The 17500-nt window shown below is 41.4% G+C and overlaps 1 protein-coding gene across 1 annotated transcript; it reads right to left on the bottom strand.

Moving 5' to 3' along the window:
* Positions 1–14559: 14559 nt before the first annotated feature.
* Positions 14560–16307, bottom strand: gemin7 (gem (nuclear organelle) associated protein 7). The gene is made up of 2 exons (XM_060878510.1): positions 16172–16307; positions 14560–15012 (listed from the first exon to the last, which is right to left on the bottom strand). The coding sequence occupies exons 1-2, from the start codon at positions 16199–16201 to the stop codon at positions 14605–14607; spliced, it is 438 nt and encodes a 145-aa protein (XP_060734493.1). The 5' UTR covers positions 16202–16307; the 3' UTR covers positions 14560–14604.
* Positions 16308–17500: the final 1193 nt, after the last annotated feature.

Below are 17500 nucleotides of genomic sequence, written 5' to 3'. Positions count from 1 at the left end.
GCAGGCTGCTCTTTTCCCCTCTGTATGAAAATCTGAGTGAATTAAAATAAATAAAGGAACATGAAAGATACTAACACACTCTGCACACTGCACGAAGGGCTGGAGCGTCAGATCCTCACGGTGACTGATGGAGTCTGTGAGAAGAGCAGAGGAACTTCAAAATGATAACACTGAGTCTCGTCCTGGTACATGACAAATGTCCAGCATTATTGCTTATTTAAATTCAAAGGTTAATTCTATAATATTTCTTCTCTCTGTTCTTCTGGAGAAACCTCTAAAGGTTCCACAATGAGACACTCCAGAGCTTTAAACCTCAGCATCTAAACACTCCAACATTCACATGGAAAGAAACCCTGTGACTGACACCATTCTCACATAATCTCCTACTCAAGGAACATCACACACCAGGTTCCTCTGTAAAAGGTGGATATGTTGGAGACCTTTTTTGTCATTTGTCCCTCACACACACACACACACACACACACACACACACACTGTTTTATAGTTGTTAAGACATTATACATTTACAACATAATGTATTCTATTTCACTGCACAACACACTGCTGAGTTCTGGACTCTGATTGGTGCTCAGATGTTGCACACTGTGTGTGTTAGGTGGGTGTGGGGTGAAGAGTGTGTGAGGGTGTGTGGGGTGAAGAGTGTGTGTGAGGTCCACAATGCTGTTGGCTTTGTGGATGCAGCGTGTGGTGTAAGTGTCCATGATAGAGGGAAGAGAGACTCCAATGATCTTCTCAGATGTCCTCATTATCTACTGCAGGGTCTTGTGATCTGAGATGGTGCAGTTCACAAACCAGACAGTGATGCAGCTGCTCAGGATGATCTCAATGGTCCCTCTGTAAAAAGTAGTCAGGATGGGGGGTGTGTGTGTGTGTGTGTGTGTGTGTGTGTGTCTTCCTCAGCCTTCGTAAGAAGTAGAGACGCTGCTGGGCTTTCTTGGTGATGTAGCTGGTGTTGAGTGACCAGGTGAAGTTCTCCGCTAAATGAACACCAAGAAATTTGGTGCTCTCATACAAGCATGGCAAGCTGAGATTTTTCTCTAAATAACTTGAAGAGAGAGAATAAAGAGAGACCGCTGAGGGGACGAGTGTTTAGATCTGAGAGAATAAAGAGAGACCGCTGAGGGGACGAGTGTTTAGAGCTGAGAGAATAAAGAGAGACCGCTGAGGGGACGAGTGTTTAGAGCTGAGAGAATAAAGAGAGACCGCTGAGGGGACGAGTGTTTAGAGCTGAGAGAATAAAGAGAGACCGCTGAGGGGACGAGTGTTTAGAGCTGAGAGAATAAAGAGAGACTGCTGAGGGGACGAGTGTTTAGAGCTGAGATATTTTCATGTTAGAGTGAGAGAATAAAGGACATGGAGAACTTCCTGTTACAGGAAACAGTCAACTCAACTTGGGGTGTTTCTATTCTTCCATTTTATTTTATTATTCTCTGAATATCTAGAACAACTGACAGATCTGGAATGTAGAGAAGGTGCCTGCTGGGAATTCTGGTATATTACAAACCCAGATTACTCGCGTTTTCTTCCACGGTGTCACAGAGGCACTAACAGGGATTAGTTTTTTGTTCTGATCTCAGTTCCAAAGTGCATTTCTGTAGAGATAAGTTTATTGTCTCCTGAGGTCACTGTATTTCGATAGAAAGAGAGAGACAGAGAGAGAGATGAGTGATGCTTATTCGCCCCTCACTGACCCTCTGTGAGACAATGTGAGGCCACCGATTTCCTCTTAATGCTTCACTAGTGCCAACACCACTGGCCTGCTCATCACACACACACACACACACACACACACACATGACACTGTATAGACACACACCCTCTTCCAGATCACATTCCAATGATATCATCGGTGAAAGTTTTAAGAAATGTTTACTGGGTGGCCAAACTAGACTAGACCTTTGTGTGTGTGTGTGTGTGTGTGTGTGTGAGAGAGAGTGTGTCTGTGTGTGTGTGTGTGTGAGAGAGTGTGTGTGTGTCCTAGTGCAGAAACATTTTGAGAGTGCTACTAAATTCTGCACCGTGAGAATTTATTCATACACCAAACATTTTAGGTTTATTTTTAAATAAAAATTAAAGTACAATGTTTATAAACTTATTAGAACACGTATATCTCTGTATTAACACGTTCACGTTATCACTCATTATCACATTTACACACTTATTATAGCAGTTATTAAGCTAATGTGTTTGACTAAACAACGTCGTATCATTGTGAGATAAAACTAAATCACCTGCTGGAACAAAGTGTGCCTCATGACCCGAGGCAGCAGTCTGTCTCTAATGCACAAGTGACTTAATAAAATAATAAAACAATCTCATGAACTGTTTATGATTCCTGATGCACATTCTTCTGTGTGTGTGTGTGTGTGTGTGTGTGTGTGTGTGTGTGTGTGTGTGCTGTTTACTAAAGGTACACACACACACACACACACACACACACACACACACACACACACACACACACACACACACACGAATGCTGGGGTTCCTGGGATTGCAGGAGTCCAGTGGAGGAAGAGTAGGAATAACAGGAAGTGCGCTCTCCTCCACTCGTGTAAACGTATCTGGGTGACTGAATCTCTGAGATAAATAAACACAGTCTGGATTCAGACCAACATTTATTACACTCTAAAATGTGAAAAATGTAAAACGCAAACAGGAACACCTGCGCCTCGGCAACCGCAGTGTCACCATGGCAACCGCCTCTGCTGTGTGTAAATAGTTTATAGAAGAGCACGATGCAGAGAGACGGGATGAAGCAAGAAAACAAACGAGTGTGTGAAAGAGACAGAAATAAAGAAAGACAGACAGAAACATCCGATTTCTTCTCCATTTACTTCACAAATATTTACTTAGTGATTTTATCTTCTGTGTGTTTTATAGGAACTCAGTACAGTACAGGACAGGACAGGACAGGACAGGACAGGACAGGACAGGACAGGACAGGACAGAAAACTCAGGAACACAAGCAAGTAAGAAACTGTAGTTAATTAAGAGCAAGTCATAAGAAATTGTTGTTGTTTTTTGTTTTCTTTTCAAGCCAACAGAAGACCGTGTTACAGGTGATTAACAGGAACACTGAAGATGGATCAGCAACAGAGACTGGATTAGCTTACACAAACCCCTGGACTCAAACATCTGGACTCAAACACTTCAAGCTCTACTCTATCTTTAGTTATTTATTTAAAAGATAATACATTTGTGTGTTTACAGTTAAATGAAATGATCAGGAATCTCATTTAGGATGACCAAGATGATAAAATCTTCTCTCACCCTTATGGACACACATTGTGTGTGTGTGTGTGTGTGTGGGTGTGGGTGTGTGTTTGTATTTTGTATGTATGTGTGTTATTATCTAGTTCAGTGTTTACTGAGTCTGGAACTCACAGATTTCATCAGTAAATATTCTGTCAGACAGAGACGTGCTCGGGGACGTGACTCGGGGACTCGAGCCTCCACTCCACCCATCACTTCAGCTCTCTGCTCATCTTCCTTTCATTCAGTATCCCAGTGAGAAACTTAGGCTAATGTCACACTTTGAGTGTGAGACAGTAGTTCAGTCTGAAGGTTCGATCCCTCACTAGGCAGAAGAACTCACACCGCCCTGTTAGACAGTATGATGTTACTGTCTCTGTAACTCTGTGCTCGTGAGCTGAGATCAGTTGTGTTTGATTTGGACATTAAAGATTAGAGCGTGAGCACTACTACGACACACGTCTAAATTACACCAACAAAAAACGTATAAATGTGTCCTGTGGGCCAGGTGAGAAACTCATAAACCAGCGAGTGACAGAAAATAAACTTATATAGCACGCAGTGCACCACAGGGTACGACGTGAAATAACACTGAAGGATCTTGTTTTCAGTTAGACTTCTGCTCATGTTAGATTTGTGATTCAGTCACCACCACAAACTGAACTGTTCCTTTTATTCCTCTGCATCATATCACACTTCATTCACTTCTACAAACATTACTCCAATTCTATCAGTGAAGGTGAAGCAGGACTCATTTATCTGACTGGGTGAATCGTATTGTTAAAGTGATTCTCTCATTCAGTGAGTCTGTTACATCGACACTGTGTCAACATTCATTCATTCATTCATTCATTCATTCATCTTCTACCACTTATCCGAACTACCTCGGGTCACGGGGAGCCTGTGCCTATCTCAGGCGTCATCGGGCATCAAGGCAGGATACACCCTGGACGGAGTGCCAACCCATCGCAGGGCACACACACACACACACACACACACACTCATTCACTCACACAATCACACACTACGGACAATTTTCCAGAGATGCCAATCAACCTACCATGCATGTCTTTGGACCGGGGGAGGAAACCGGAGTACCCAGAGGAAACCCCCGAGGCACGGGGAGAACATGCAAACTCCACACACACAAGGTGGAGGCGGGAATCGAACCCCCAACCCTGGAGGTGTGAGGTGAACGTGCTAACCACTAAGTCACCGTGACCCCCCACTACATCTTCCTTTTAACAGACAATCAAACATTTGAATATTAATTATATGTTGTTCTAGGTGTGAAAATATTTATTGTACTAAACATGTAAGAATAATGTAAATAATTTGCTCTATTAAAGATAATGAGTGAATGAATGAACAGTGAAAATGTCTCACATCGATTCGGAAGTGAATGAGAACAAATCAGTGAATCAGGATGAATGAATCATTTAGTTAAACTGAGTCAATGAAGAGGCTCAAAGATGAAGACCCAAAGGCAAGACAGACAAATACTTATAACCTGTCTCCGGAGCGTGAAGGTGTGGAACAATGTCGGGGTGGAACCACTATGATTTGTGCCGAGGGACAGAAGAGAGTCTGAGTAGATGATTCAACCTCTCTATACATGATGAAGGTTAACGACACAAATTTATAAGTCAGAGGAGGAGGAGGAGGAGGAGGAGGAGACGGAGGAGGAGGAGGATCAGTCACATCATCATTGACGTCATCCACTTAGTTCATGGGCAGATGTCCTTGTCCTGACAGAAGTAAATCAGACATCGTGAGAGGTTCTCAGAGCGGAAATGGAGAGAGGGTAAGAAGTGTTGAGGATTGTTCAGTAAATTAAACACAAATCATCTGTTGTCAAGGCTGATAACGATTCTCCTTGTGATGGTGAAAAGTCAAACACAGAAAGGACTTTGATGTGGGTGTGAGAACAGAAAGTAACAGGTTTATTTCTGCTTTTATCTAACGTTCCTAAGTGAAGATTCTGACAATCAGATTGCAATTAAACCTCCTGTAGTGTTTACATCATCATCATCATCATCATCATCATCATCATCACATGACTGAGTTATGGACTCTGATTGGTGCTCAGGTGTTGATTAATTCTCTAGAACAGCAGCTCTGACAGTAGAGCAGCTGAACATCACAGCTTTATATTAATGTACTCGCTCTGATACCTTATGGTTTCTATAGCAACAGGTCATTCACAGGGACGTTTGTGTATGATGTGGTGAGTCTCCAGTGTCAGTGCTGTGTTACAGTTTTACACATCTTTAATTAATTAATTAATTAATTAATTGATTACTCATTTACTTAATTAACTAATTAAACTTCTTTGTGGATTCTCAGTAACATGACCAGCTAAAATTATTTTAATGTCTGAGAGAAAATAAAGAGAGACTGGTGAGGAAACACTGATTAGAGCTGAGAACACAAGAGACAACAGGAAAAAACTGTTCCACAACATTAATGTAACATTAACTGGATAAATAAACTGTAATTATGGGGTTTAAGTTTGGTGAGAAGATTAAACACTCGGTTTCTGCTCTTAATAATATGGGACAACAACAACAACAATAACAACAACAACAACAACAACAATAATAATAACAATAATAATAATAATAATAAAGGGGGTCACGGTGGCTTAGTGGTTAGTACGTTCTCCTCACACCTCCAGGGTCAGGGTTCGATTCCTGCCTCCACCTTGTGTGTGTGGAGTTTGCATGTTCTCCCCGTGCCTCGAGGGTTTCCTCCGGGTACTCCGGTTTCCTCCCCCGGTCCAAAGACATGCATGGTAGGTTGATTGGCATCTCTGGAAAATTGTCCCTAGTGTGTGATTGCGTGAGTGAATGAGAGTGTGTGTGTGTGTGTGCCCTGTGATGGGTTGGCACTCCGTCCAGGGTGTATCCTGCCTTGATGCCCAATGACGCCTGAGATAGGCACAGGCTCCCCGTGACCCGAGGTAGTTCGGATAAGCGGTAGAAGATGAATGAATGAATGAATAATAATAATAATAATAATAATAATAATAATAATAATAATAATAATAATAATAATAATAGGAAAATAATCAGCTTCAGTGTGTAACAGTAAATGTTTTTTAATTATTAATAAAATATTAATAATTTCTAAGCTCATAAGTTTGTGAGAAGATGAATTCTGATGTCCTGCTATGAGACAAATGGTACAGTAATGGTGTTCCAGAGTCGTGACCCTGCCAGCAGCTCTGTGCCAGTGAGCAGCTCTGAACTGTGTTTTGATATAAAACTTCCTCAGTGATAGCTACACAGACAGGAATGTTGTTTAGCGTCTCGCTGTAGGTTGGCAGCCTGAAACAAATGGAGTTTAAAGAGGAAACCACTTGATAGATATTGCTTGTCTACTTCCTGTTTTTGTCCAATTAGGGCATTAATATGGTGAGATTGGTGCGAGTCTCATTGTCTGCCTGTCAGACCTGAGAGTCCCTCAGAACCCTGTAACTGAGGTCAGAGAGATATGGAATAAAAATGACAACTTTCCATGTGCTTCAGATTTGTCGACTGTTGGCTGGAAAACGACGTCCACAAGTTCAAGTTCCTCTCAGGATTATTGGAAAATATGATTTTTTTTAACACACAACAATTTCTCAGTAATTTCTGAGTTATTTCTCAGCATCAATCTTCACAGCGTGGTAAGTGAACCTGGAGCTTGGGCTCAGTCGGGCTGAGTCCCGTCTCATCGTGTGTCTAGAACAGACAAGGATTTCTATTCTAACCCTGTCACATGACCCTCATCTCTTATTAACACTCAGTCACCTGAAGGAGTCATGTCTCGTCTAATAGTTTGTGCCCCCTTCCTTCTCCATGTAATATAGTTTTCTGGATAGAGCTGTTAGTGAATACTTAAATACTGCCTAAATTTTACACCCCCTCTGATGAGCAATACTTAATTAATCTGAACGTGAGCCTTAGTCTTACTTAGTCTTAACTCTGCTCGGCTGTCTAACGTCACACTGACATCTGATAATGTCTAACAGCATCTGATAATGTCTGATGTCGTACTGTCCCTGTCATCCTGGAGGAGTGGGCGAGGCGTGGGACGCTGGGAAACGTCTCCAGCTGATTATAAAGAGCTGAAACATGGCTGGAGCTCTCGTTATCATCCTCTTCCTGTGTTTTGTCCCAATGGAGAACACAGAGAGAACCTCAGCTTTGATGTAGATAAACTGCAGATTTCAGACATCGCTGCTAATTACAGCCTCTTTCCGGCATTGTTCTTCCGGTCTAGACGGAGGCTGAGACACACCCTGTCACCGTGGACGTCCTGTCACAGTGGACGTCCTGTCACCGTGAACCCAGAACCTTCTTGAAATTTCTTATGAGGATTTAAAGCCATGAGGCTCCACTATAAATCAGATACACAGAGGATTTAAGGAAAAAGTTTATCAGTTTAATTAGAGAAATCGGAATGAACACCATCACAATAAACACCAACACAATAAACACAATAAACACCATCACAATAAACACAGTAAACACAATAAACACCATCACAATAAACACCATCACAATAAACACAATGAACACCATCACAATAAACACAATAAACACCATCACAATAAACACAATAAACACAATAAACACCATCACAATAAACACCAACACAATAAACACAATAAACACCATCACAATAAACAAAATGAACACATCACAATAAACACCATCACATTAAACACCATCACAATAAACACAATAAACACCATCACAATAAACACAATGAACACCATCACAATAAACACAATAAACACCATCACAATAAACACAATGAACACAATAAACACCATCACAATAAACACAATGAACACCATCACAATAAATACAATGAACACCATCACAATAAACACAATAAACACAATAAACACGATCACAATAAACACAATAAACACAATAAACACCATCACAATAAACACAATAAACACAATAAATGCCATCACAATAAACACAATGAACACCATCACAATAAACACAATAAACACCATCACAATAAACACACTAAACACCATCATAATAAACACAATAAACACCATCACAATAAACACAATAAACACAATATACACAATAAACACAATATACACAATAAACACCATGTCTTACAAATGCTCAAACACACACAATATTACAGGACAGAGACTGCAGAAAATTTACTTCTTTACTCCTTAAAGACATAAATAGAGAAATATAAATGTTCATTTTAACCTTCATCATTTTTATTCAGAAATTTAAATTTAAAGTTGTTTAGTGACAAAAGTCTCTAAATAAAAGCTAATGAGATAAAATGTAATTGAATAAAGAAAATCTAAACTGACCAGTTTCCCAAGTTAGAACTTTCTTATCTCTCCATCATCTCTCGATTACCTCTCCATCATCTCTCCATCATCTCTCCATTACCTCTCCATCATCTCTCCATCACCTCTCCATCATCTCTCCATTACCTCTCCATCATCTCTTCATTATCTCTCCATCACCTCTCCATCACCTCTTCATTATCTCTCCATCATCTCTCCATCATCTCTCATCATCTCTTCATCACCTCTCCATCATCTCTCATCGTCTCTCATTATCTCTACATCATGTCTCATCATCTCTCCATCATTTCACTGCTGATGTTTTACTCAAATATTAAAGACATCTGGATTAAATATATGCTTAATGCCCATCTTTAAACACACATCATTGGGGGAAAATGATTATTAGGAAATAAACAGCAAGGTATCTCCTGAATCTCCTGTTATTAGGAAAACCGCCTCCCAGTTCATGATCTCCATCATTAGCATGATGCTAACACCAGGCACTGGAGCTAAGGGATGAGTTAGCCTTGTGGTTAAGGTGTTGGACGACTGATTGAAAGGTCATGAGTTTGAATCCCAGGTCCACGCATCTGCCACTGCTGGGCCCCTGAGCAAGGTCCTTAACCCTCAATTGTTCAGTTGTATAAATGGAAATAAAATGTAGGTCACTCTGGATAAAGGTGTCTGCTAAATGCTGCAAATGTAAGCCTGAAGACCTGCTGGAGTCGGATCATCTACTGAACCTGAAGTAAATCTTATATACTCTTCTTTATAGCTCAGAACCCTCATGTGCCTCTGAAGGAGACGGTTTGGAGCAGATGATGGATGTAGGCCTTGTCTTTTTTCTCAGTGAGTTTCCTACATGACTTTGTGTCCAGACAATCACTGGATCCGATTCAACGTTCTCCAAAAGCCAGTAAAAAACAAACGAGTCAGCGGAAGGTGACTCAGTGACTCAGAATGGGCACAGATCTGTAAACACCACCAAGACCTGGAGCCACATTCCTCAGTCCAATTTAACACAGTCTTCATGCCACACATCCATTCAAAGAGCTCAATGTACAGTAAGTGGTCCAGTGTAAAGGGTGAGATCTGACAGGTCTAAGCGAACTACTGTACAGTATCACAATCACTGAAAATAAAGATTAGATCTTACTCCACTCCATCTGATGTTTAAGTGAACAGAACATCTGGGAAAACAATCAGGTCGGGATTTTGGTATTTAATTGGACTCCTATGAATTAGATGATAATTTCCCCATGTGCATGTTTAAAGGTGAGTATAAATAAGATTCTAATAAGGTCTAGCTTTAACATTCCAAACGTAACGCTCCTGCAATGTTCTGACAACAACAGCTGGAACTAGAACGTACATTTCCTGAAGAAAATGTGAATGGTGCTTGCACGTGGCAAATCCAGGAGGCTAGTCGAGACGAGCATGTGACATCATCTGAATACTCTTGAGGAAGTTTTCCTCATTGTGCTGAGTGTTTTGATATGTCACATGTCCATGTTGTGCTAATTCTTTATTTTCATGTGACATCATGTGACATCACATGATGTCATCAAAATATGCTTGAGGAAGTTCCCCTCATTGCTCTGAGTGTTTTGATATGTCACATGTCCATGTTGTAAAAAGTTTTTTGATTTTACATATTTTGGGGGCGGGGCTGCGGCACAACCGAAAGGCCAGTCGGTACACCAATGTAAACGTTTGTTCAGAGTCTCACCCTAAAGGAGCTGGACGAGTTTGGTGTAGAGAGTTCAAAAGCTTGCCGAGTTATAAACCTCCAAAGTTTATAATGGGAGTCTATGGGAAAAAGGCCATTTTGAGACCCGGTACCTGAAGTACTGGTACTCGGATCACTTAGAAAATACTCTGAATACTCCTAAGGAAGTAACTTCATAAAAGTCATAGCACACGTCTCCTCAATGAGCCGGTCGATTTGACACCTCATTCATGGGTCTATGGACAAAAGCTGTGGGACAAGTTACGCACCGAAAAAGTGTCCGGCACAATAGTAATAATGTTGCTTTACAAGCACCATTAATAATAATAACAACAACAACAACAACAACAACAACAACAACAATAATAATAATAATAATAATAATAATGGTTTGTGTTTGCTTTAAGTGCTTATTGCATTAACTGCACAATATCAAGACACTTTCTCTCTCCTCTTTGTGATATTTATTAGAATGTAGATACGGAAAAGAGAAAACGGAGTTCAGTAGCGTTCAGGCTTTAAACTTAGCATCCAGCAGTGCAGGAAGCATCTGTCATCATCACGTGATGACGTCATCATCACGACTCGTTCATCTTATTTAATCTGTAAACTTGGAGGACACACAGGACGCCATCACGTCATCTCACAGCTTCAGAAACACAACTGGAAAAATGAGCTGACACAAAAAGTTTCTTTTAATAGTTTCTTTAGTGTCCCTAAAAACAGTCAAAGATAAAAATGAATAAATAAATAAAATAACAGTGAAATATATTTTCATTGCCTTTTAAAAACTGTGAACATTTTGAATATTTACAGCTTGAAATCTCCACATCGCATCACAGCATCATCTCTTTGTCTGCAGCATGCTGTCAGACCAAACTGTGGGTTCTTCAGTGGGTTCTTCACTCTCCGTATTGGAGTTCAGATGCTATAGAGTTCCACAACAGTTCAGAGAGGCTGCAGAATGTTTGACGTGACCTTTTAATCTTAAGAGTGTAAACATTCTGAAACAAGCTTTTAGATTTTCCTTCTAATGATTCATTCATCTGCAGTAATGTTCTCCATGTCAGAGAGCATTTAGAGTCTGTCCCAGGAACACTGAGCAGGACACACACACACACACACACACACACACACACACACACACACACACACACACACACTGCAGCAGGTGGTAATGAAGAGTCTGTGGTCTGATCTGAGGTCAGTGTGTTTTGTGGTGATTAAGTGCTGCTGATGTATTATTGTAGGTTATCACAGACATGGTTCTGCTCCGGGCAGGAAGACAGAGACGGCTAGAAACAGGACGCACTGGAATGTACTTCCTGTTGGCCTGGGCAGATTCCCTGTGCCATCCACACACACACACACACACACACACACACACACACACACACACACACACACACACTGCAAATCTCAGGGCTGCAGACAAACCAACTCAGGAACAGATATAAAAATCTTTGGAGAGAAATCAGAACCGAACGACACATCAGTGTGGAATGTCTTACAGAAATCTGCTGGTTCTCCTGACATCCTTAAGGATACCTGGCCATCAGGGTTCTGCTGTAGTGTTAGAGAACCAGACAAACACAAGCTTAAGAGCACATCACCTTCATCTTATCATCTACAAAAAAAATTCATTGCTAAAAATGAAATTCTAAATATTTTTAGTCACTTTGATGATTTATGTTTATAATGAGGGGGTCACGGTGGCTTAGTGGTTATCACGTTCGCCTCACACCTCCAGGGTCGGGGTTCGATTCCCGCCTCCACCTTGTGTGTGTGGAGTTTGCATGTTCTCCCCGTGCCTCGGGGGTTTCCTCCGGGTACTCCGGTTTCCTCCCCCGGTCCAAAGACATGCATGGTAGGTTGATTGGCATCTCTGGAAAATTGTCCGTAGTGTGTGATTGTGTGAGTGAATGAGAGTGTGTGTGTGTGTGTGTGTGCCCTGTGATGGGTTGGCACTCCGTCCAGGGTGTATCCTGCCTTGATGCCCGATGACACCTGAGATAGGCACAGGCTCCCCGTGACCCGAGGTAGTTCGGATAAGTGGTAGAAGATGAGTGAGTGAGAGAGAACCCTTTAAGGTTCCTCATTTGGCCCTCTGTGGAACACTTAAATGTTCTCTTCGTCTCAGAAAGGATTCCATGCAGAACCTCAAGGCAACAACCATTAATTATCAACCAACAGCTAAGGACCCTGTTATTCTCTGAATAGGAGATAAATGCATCCATAAATACTTTAGACACTTAAATCTGTGCAGAAACACAACATCTTTCTCCATCAAACCTTTTTAGTCAACCAAAAACCTTGAATAGTCCAATAAGGCTTTAAAGATCCAAGTGTGTATCTCCGGACAGGTTCTTCTCAGAACCCTGTGGAATAAGGAGCCCTTTATTGTAGGGTTCTACAACCTCTTTAAAGACACAACGGAATAACTTTTAAGGCTTCTGTATATTTTTTAGATAATCAATATTTTACTTCTTGACATTTCCACAGTGTGTGTGTGTGTCTGTGAGGAACAGTGACCTTCCATTAGCCAAGGCCAGAAGTGAAGCTCCTCAGCAGGTGTGTGTGAGAGTTACAGGACTACTGAGAACGCAGCGCATGACTCCGAATATAAAATTATCATTGCGTGCCCTTCTGGGTTTTTCCTGATTCGATTTTTTTTAATAAAACCTAAAGCTCAAACCTTTTAAGATGATTGAATCTCACAGACATTCCTCTGCATTTCCATCATCAGTAAAGAAACTGTGAACATCAAGGAAGGAGAATCTTCTCTCCAACTTAACTTAATGCTGCTTTTCTGACCTCTGACCTTGTGTTCTGGAGAAGTTCTCCTTCAGATCCTCTCTAAAAGAACAATGGTCTGTTGCTGGGAACTTAATGGAACCTTTACTGCTCACGGGTTCTTCAGGTAACTAAAGATGCTTACATTCCTGCAGAGGTTCTACATGGAATCTTGCCTGAAAGAAAAAATAAACCCTGTAAGATGCTCTACAAAGAACCTTAAAGGTTTCCCCCAATAGGGACACCCAAAGACCAAACGTGCTAGATGATAACTTTATTTCAGAAGATATGCCGTCTGACCAAACCTTCCTGAGATATGAGAAGAAAAGAATTCCACTGTGCTGTAATGTATGTGGTGGTGATGATAAAGTCTTCTTCCTGTTCTGCTTAGTACCATCCACCTGTCCACCATCAGATGGGTTCTTTGGAAAATCCCTATTAGGATTCTAAGTAGAACCTTTTTTTTTTATTATTTATTTTATTAAGAACCCATAATTATCTAAAGAACCCATAAAGAACATGTATGGTTTTACTTCTGGTTCTTTTGAATGAGATGTAAAGTCATTTAAGAAGGTTCCTCCAGGGTTCTAACCTTCCTAAAAAGGTTCTAATTGGAATCGTGTGAAAGGAAACCCATGTTACAGGGTTCTGTACAGAACCTTTAAGAGTTTTCTAAGCAGGGAACAGAGTCAGTACATTAAATTTGTTTCATAACTCTCGTTTCTTTGCTTTTCTTTCATGGAAACTATATTTAAGGTTTAAAAATCCTACAACCAATTTGTTCTATTTCAGAAAGAAGCTTTAACAATCCAAAGAACCCAGGTGGAACCCTTGTGTGTTGGAGTCTAGGTCAGTTTGTTATTAAAATTCAGACACCAGAAACAAGGCTGTGTGCATTTTCAGGAGAATCTGAGCTCCATCAGCTGATGTTTGCCAGTTTGTCATGTTCTCAGTAGTCCATGATTAAAGCCTGGAGATCATCTGCACTCTTAATGACGTGTTAATAAGAAGGCTAATGACGTGTTAATAAGAAGAGCTAAAATGGAATGTAGTTTGTGCACATCACAATCCTGTTTGTGTTACCATGACAATGGGGGACATTAGAGCACCATGAGTCCTCTGATGACTAAATGCAGCTCAGGACAACGACCACAACAGCAGCAGAACTCGTGGTGTGGCTGGGCATTAAACCTGAGGTACAGAGATGTTTAAGCTGTGACGTGGTGTGTGTGGTGAACGCTGCTGATGTAGTGCACAGGTGAGTGTGTGAATAAAACACATTCCTGCTGATGTCGTTTACACAACGGCATACAGAGCAGAAGGTCAAGCTGAGAACATCTCCAAATGAAGCCGGTGTTGTTCTTTAGCTCCCTCTAGTGGCACACATTGGATCAGTACACTGTATGTTTTTAATCACTGGACACAAACACTGAGATAAACAGAACCGTTTTCTTTAATAGAACTCAATATCATTCACATCTCACAGGTTAAAGGAGAAGGAGATGACGTCCTGACACCTGAGTAACGCCTCCTTCTGAACCCCCAGGGGCGTCTGCAGGTCAGAAACCTGAAAGTTCAGGATGTCGATGTCTGAGGAACCAAATTTTGCCTGCACTTGAACTTTTTCGTACATTCTGAAGTGAACCTGTTTATCAGTCATGGATATAAGAGTCCTGAGGAACCGTTCTCGCAATTCGGAGCGTATTCTCTGCTCTTCCTCCATGTTCTTGAGGTTGGTGCAGCTTGCTGAGGAAGCTGAGATGGACGACGGACACAAGGCAACGTACCGGGGTGAGCTGGGGTCAAAACCACGGCCGTGAAGGTCTGGACCTCTGGGCAAGCGCAACACGTTCACTGGGTTCTTCATCTCCATTCTCTCAGGTTTAATCTGTAATCAGGGACAATAACTGATCTACAGCAGAAACACACCTCAGGTTTATAATGAATATGACACAACAATAACAATAAAAAACTTCATCCTCACTGGAGGAGACTTTTGGTGAAAGAACAATGACAGAAAAAAAGCAGATCAGAAAAGAACATGAGCAGATTTAATAATCTCACTTTTTAACAGAACAAAGTAATTCTGTAACAGTGAGATAACAACTAACACAGAGGAAAGACGTCATAAACGTCTGCTAATGATAAACAATGTTTTATCTTTCATCTATCAATTAAACTGCACAATAACTTTTTTCTCTACACATTCACGTGTGTGTGTGTGTGTGTCTGTGTGTGTGTGTGTCTGTCTGTGTGTGTGTGTGTGTCTGTCTGTCTGTGTGTGTGTGTGTACATGTGTGTGTATATTAGTCTCTTTATTAAATAAACTTATGTATATGTTTATGTATGTGTGTGTGTGTGTGTGTCTGAGTGCGTGCGAGTCTGCGTGTCTGTCTGTGTGTGTGTCTGTGTGTGTGTCTGTCTGTCTGTCTGTGTGTGTGTGTCTGTCTGTGTGTCTGTCTGTCTGAGTGCGTGCGAGTCTGTGTGTGTGTGTGTGTGTCTGTCTGTGTGTCTGTCTGTCTGAGTGCGTGCGAGTCTGTGTCTGTCTGTCTGTCTGTCTGTCTGTCTGTCTGTGTGTGTGTGTGTGTGTGTGTGTGTGTGTGTCTGAGTGCGTGCGAGTCTGCGTGTCTGTCTGTGTGTGTGTCTGTGTGTGTGTCTGTCTGTCTGTCTGTGTGTGTCTGTCTGTCTGTGTGTCTGTCTGTCTGAGTGCGTGCGAGTCTGTGTGTGTGTGTGTGTGTGTGTGTCTGTCTGTGTGTCTGTCTGTCTGAGTGCGTGCGAGTCTGTGTGTGTGTGTGTGTGTGTGTGTGTCTGTCTGTCTGTCTGTCTGTCTGTCTGTCTGTCTGTCTGTCTGTCTGTCTGTCTGTCTGTCTGTCTGTCTGTCTGTCTGTGTGTGTGTGTGTGTGTGTGTGTGTGTGTGTGTGTGTGTGTGTGTGTGTGTGTGTGTGTGTGTGTGTGTGTGTGTGTGTGTGTGTGTGTGTGTGTGTGTGTGTGTGTGTGTGTGTGTGTGTGTGTGTGTGTGTGTGTGTGTGTGAACTTTAATCACTCACCTCAATAACACACTCCCGCGGTTCCCGCATCCAGAACCGGAAACGGCCGATGTGTCTTCTTCGTTTAGTTTTACTGCGGGTTTGGAGAAACAGATTGATGCATTACCGCCACCTGTTGGTCTGTATCTTAACGATCTTAATAACAAACAAACACCATTACTTAGCGGGAATTTATGTAAAAGTGAAAATTTTAACCTAGCAGTGTTTCTCTCTCTCTCTCTCTCTGTGTGTGTGTGTGTGTGTGTGTGTGTGTGTGTGTGTGTGTGTGTGTGTGTGTGTGTGTGTGTGTGTGTGTGTATACTCGGGTTTGGAGAAACAGGTCATCTCTACACTGGCTACCTGTTAAGTTTAGAATTGATTACAAACTGCTGCTACTTACGTACAAGGCTCTTAATGGTTTAGCTCCCATGTATCTAACTAGTCTTCTAACACGTTACAATCCTTCACGCTCTCTGAGATCACAAAACTCAGGACTTCTGGTAGTTCCCAGAATATCTAAGTCTACTAAAGGTGGTAGAGCGTTTTCTTATTTAGCTCCCAAACTCTGGAATAGTCTTCCTGATAGTGTTCGGGGCTCAGACACACTTTCACAGTTTAAATGTAGATTAAAAACTCATCTCTTTAGTCAGACGTACACATAATACATCCCATAATATTGTGCACTATTACATCAGACATTAATTCCTCTACACTGCTTCTCTCTTTCTACCCATCACGAGGCATCCAGACATTGTATCAGCTCTGATCGTCTTCTGTGTGATGAAGATTTTGGACCTCCACTGAGACGAGAGCGACTCTGTGAGAATCCTGAGACATCTACAGATCTACCAGCTCCAGTTAGACTCTGTGATACTAAAGAGGAGACGTGAACTCCATGTGATCTTTTACACCAACACAACATTTATCAGACTGTATATTTATAATCACACCCCCAGTGTCACCCAGATGAGGATGAGGTTCCCCTTTGAGTCTGGTTCCTCTCAAGGTTTCTTCCTTTACCATCTAAGGGAGTTTTTCCTCCCCACAGTCACCTGAGTCACCTCAGACTTGTTCATTGGGGATAAATACAAACACATTGTGAACTAAAACTATCAAATAATAGTCTTGAATTTTGCATTCTATTAATCTTTATATTATTCTTTATAATAACCTTCTGTTCTATGTTTATGTTCTGTAAAGGTGCTTTGAGACAATGTTAATTGTAAAAAGCGCTATACAAATAAACCTGAATTGAACTGAATAAATAATTAATGTTCGTGGGCGCTTACAGTGGAACATCATTATAACAATAACATCATCCAGTGGGGGCGGAGTCAACATCAAACAGGA

This window comes from Tachysurus vachellii, chromosome 9, assembly GCF_030014155.1.
Source record: "Tachysurus vachellii isolate PV-2020 chromosome 9, HZAU_Pvac_v1, whole genome shotgun sequence".
NCBI lineage: Eukaryota > Metazoa > Chordata > Actinopteri > Siluriformes > Bagridae > Tachysurus > Tachysurus vachellii.
This window is presented reverse-complemented; position numbering and strand designations above follow the sequence as displayed.

Bases quoted from the DNA above. Each gene is read 5' to 3' on its own strand.
- gemin7 (XM_060878510.1), bottom strand. From the start codon at position 16,201: ATGCGGGAACCGCGGGAGTGTGTTATTGAG. The intron at 15,013-16,171 runs GTGAGTGATTAA...CCCTGATTACAG, and splicing joins CGCGGGAGTGTGTTATTGAG to ATTAAACCTGAGAGAATGGA.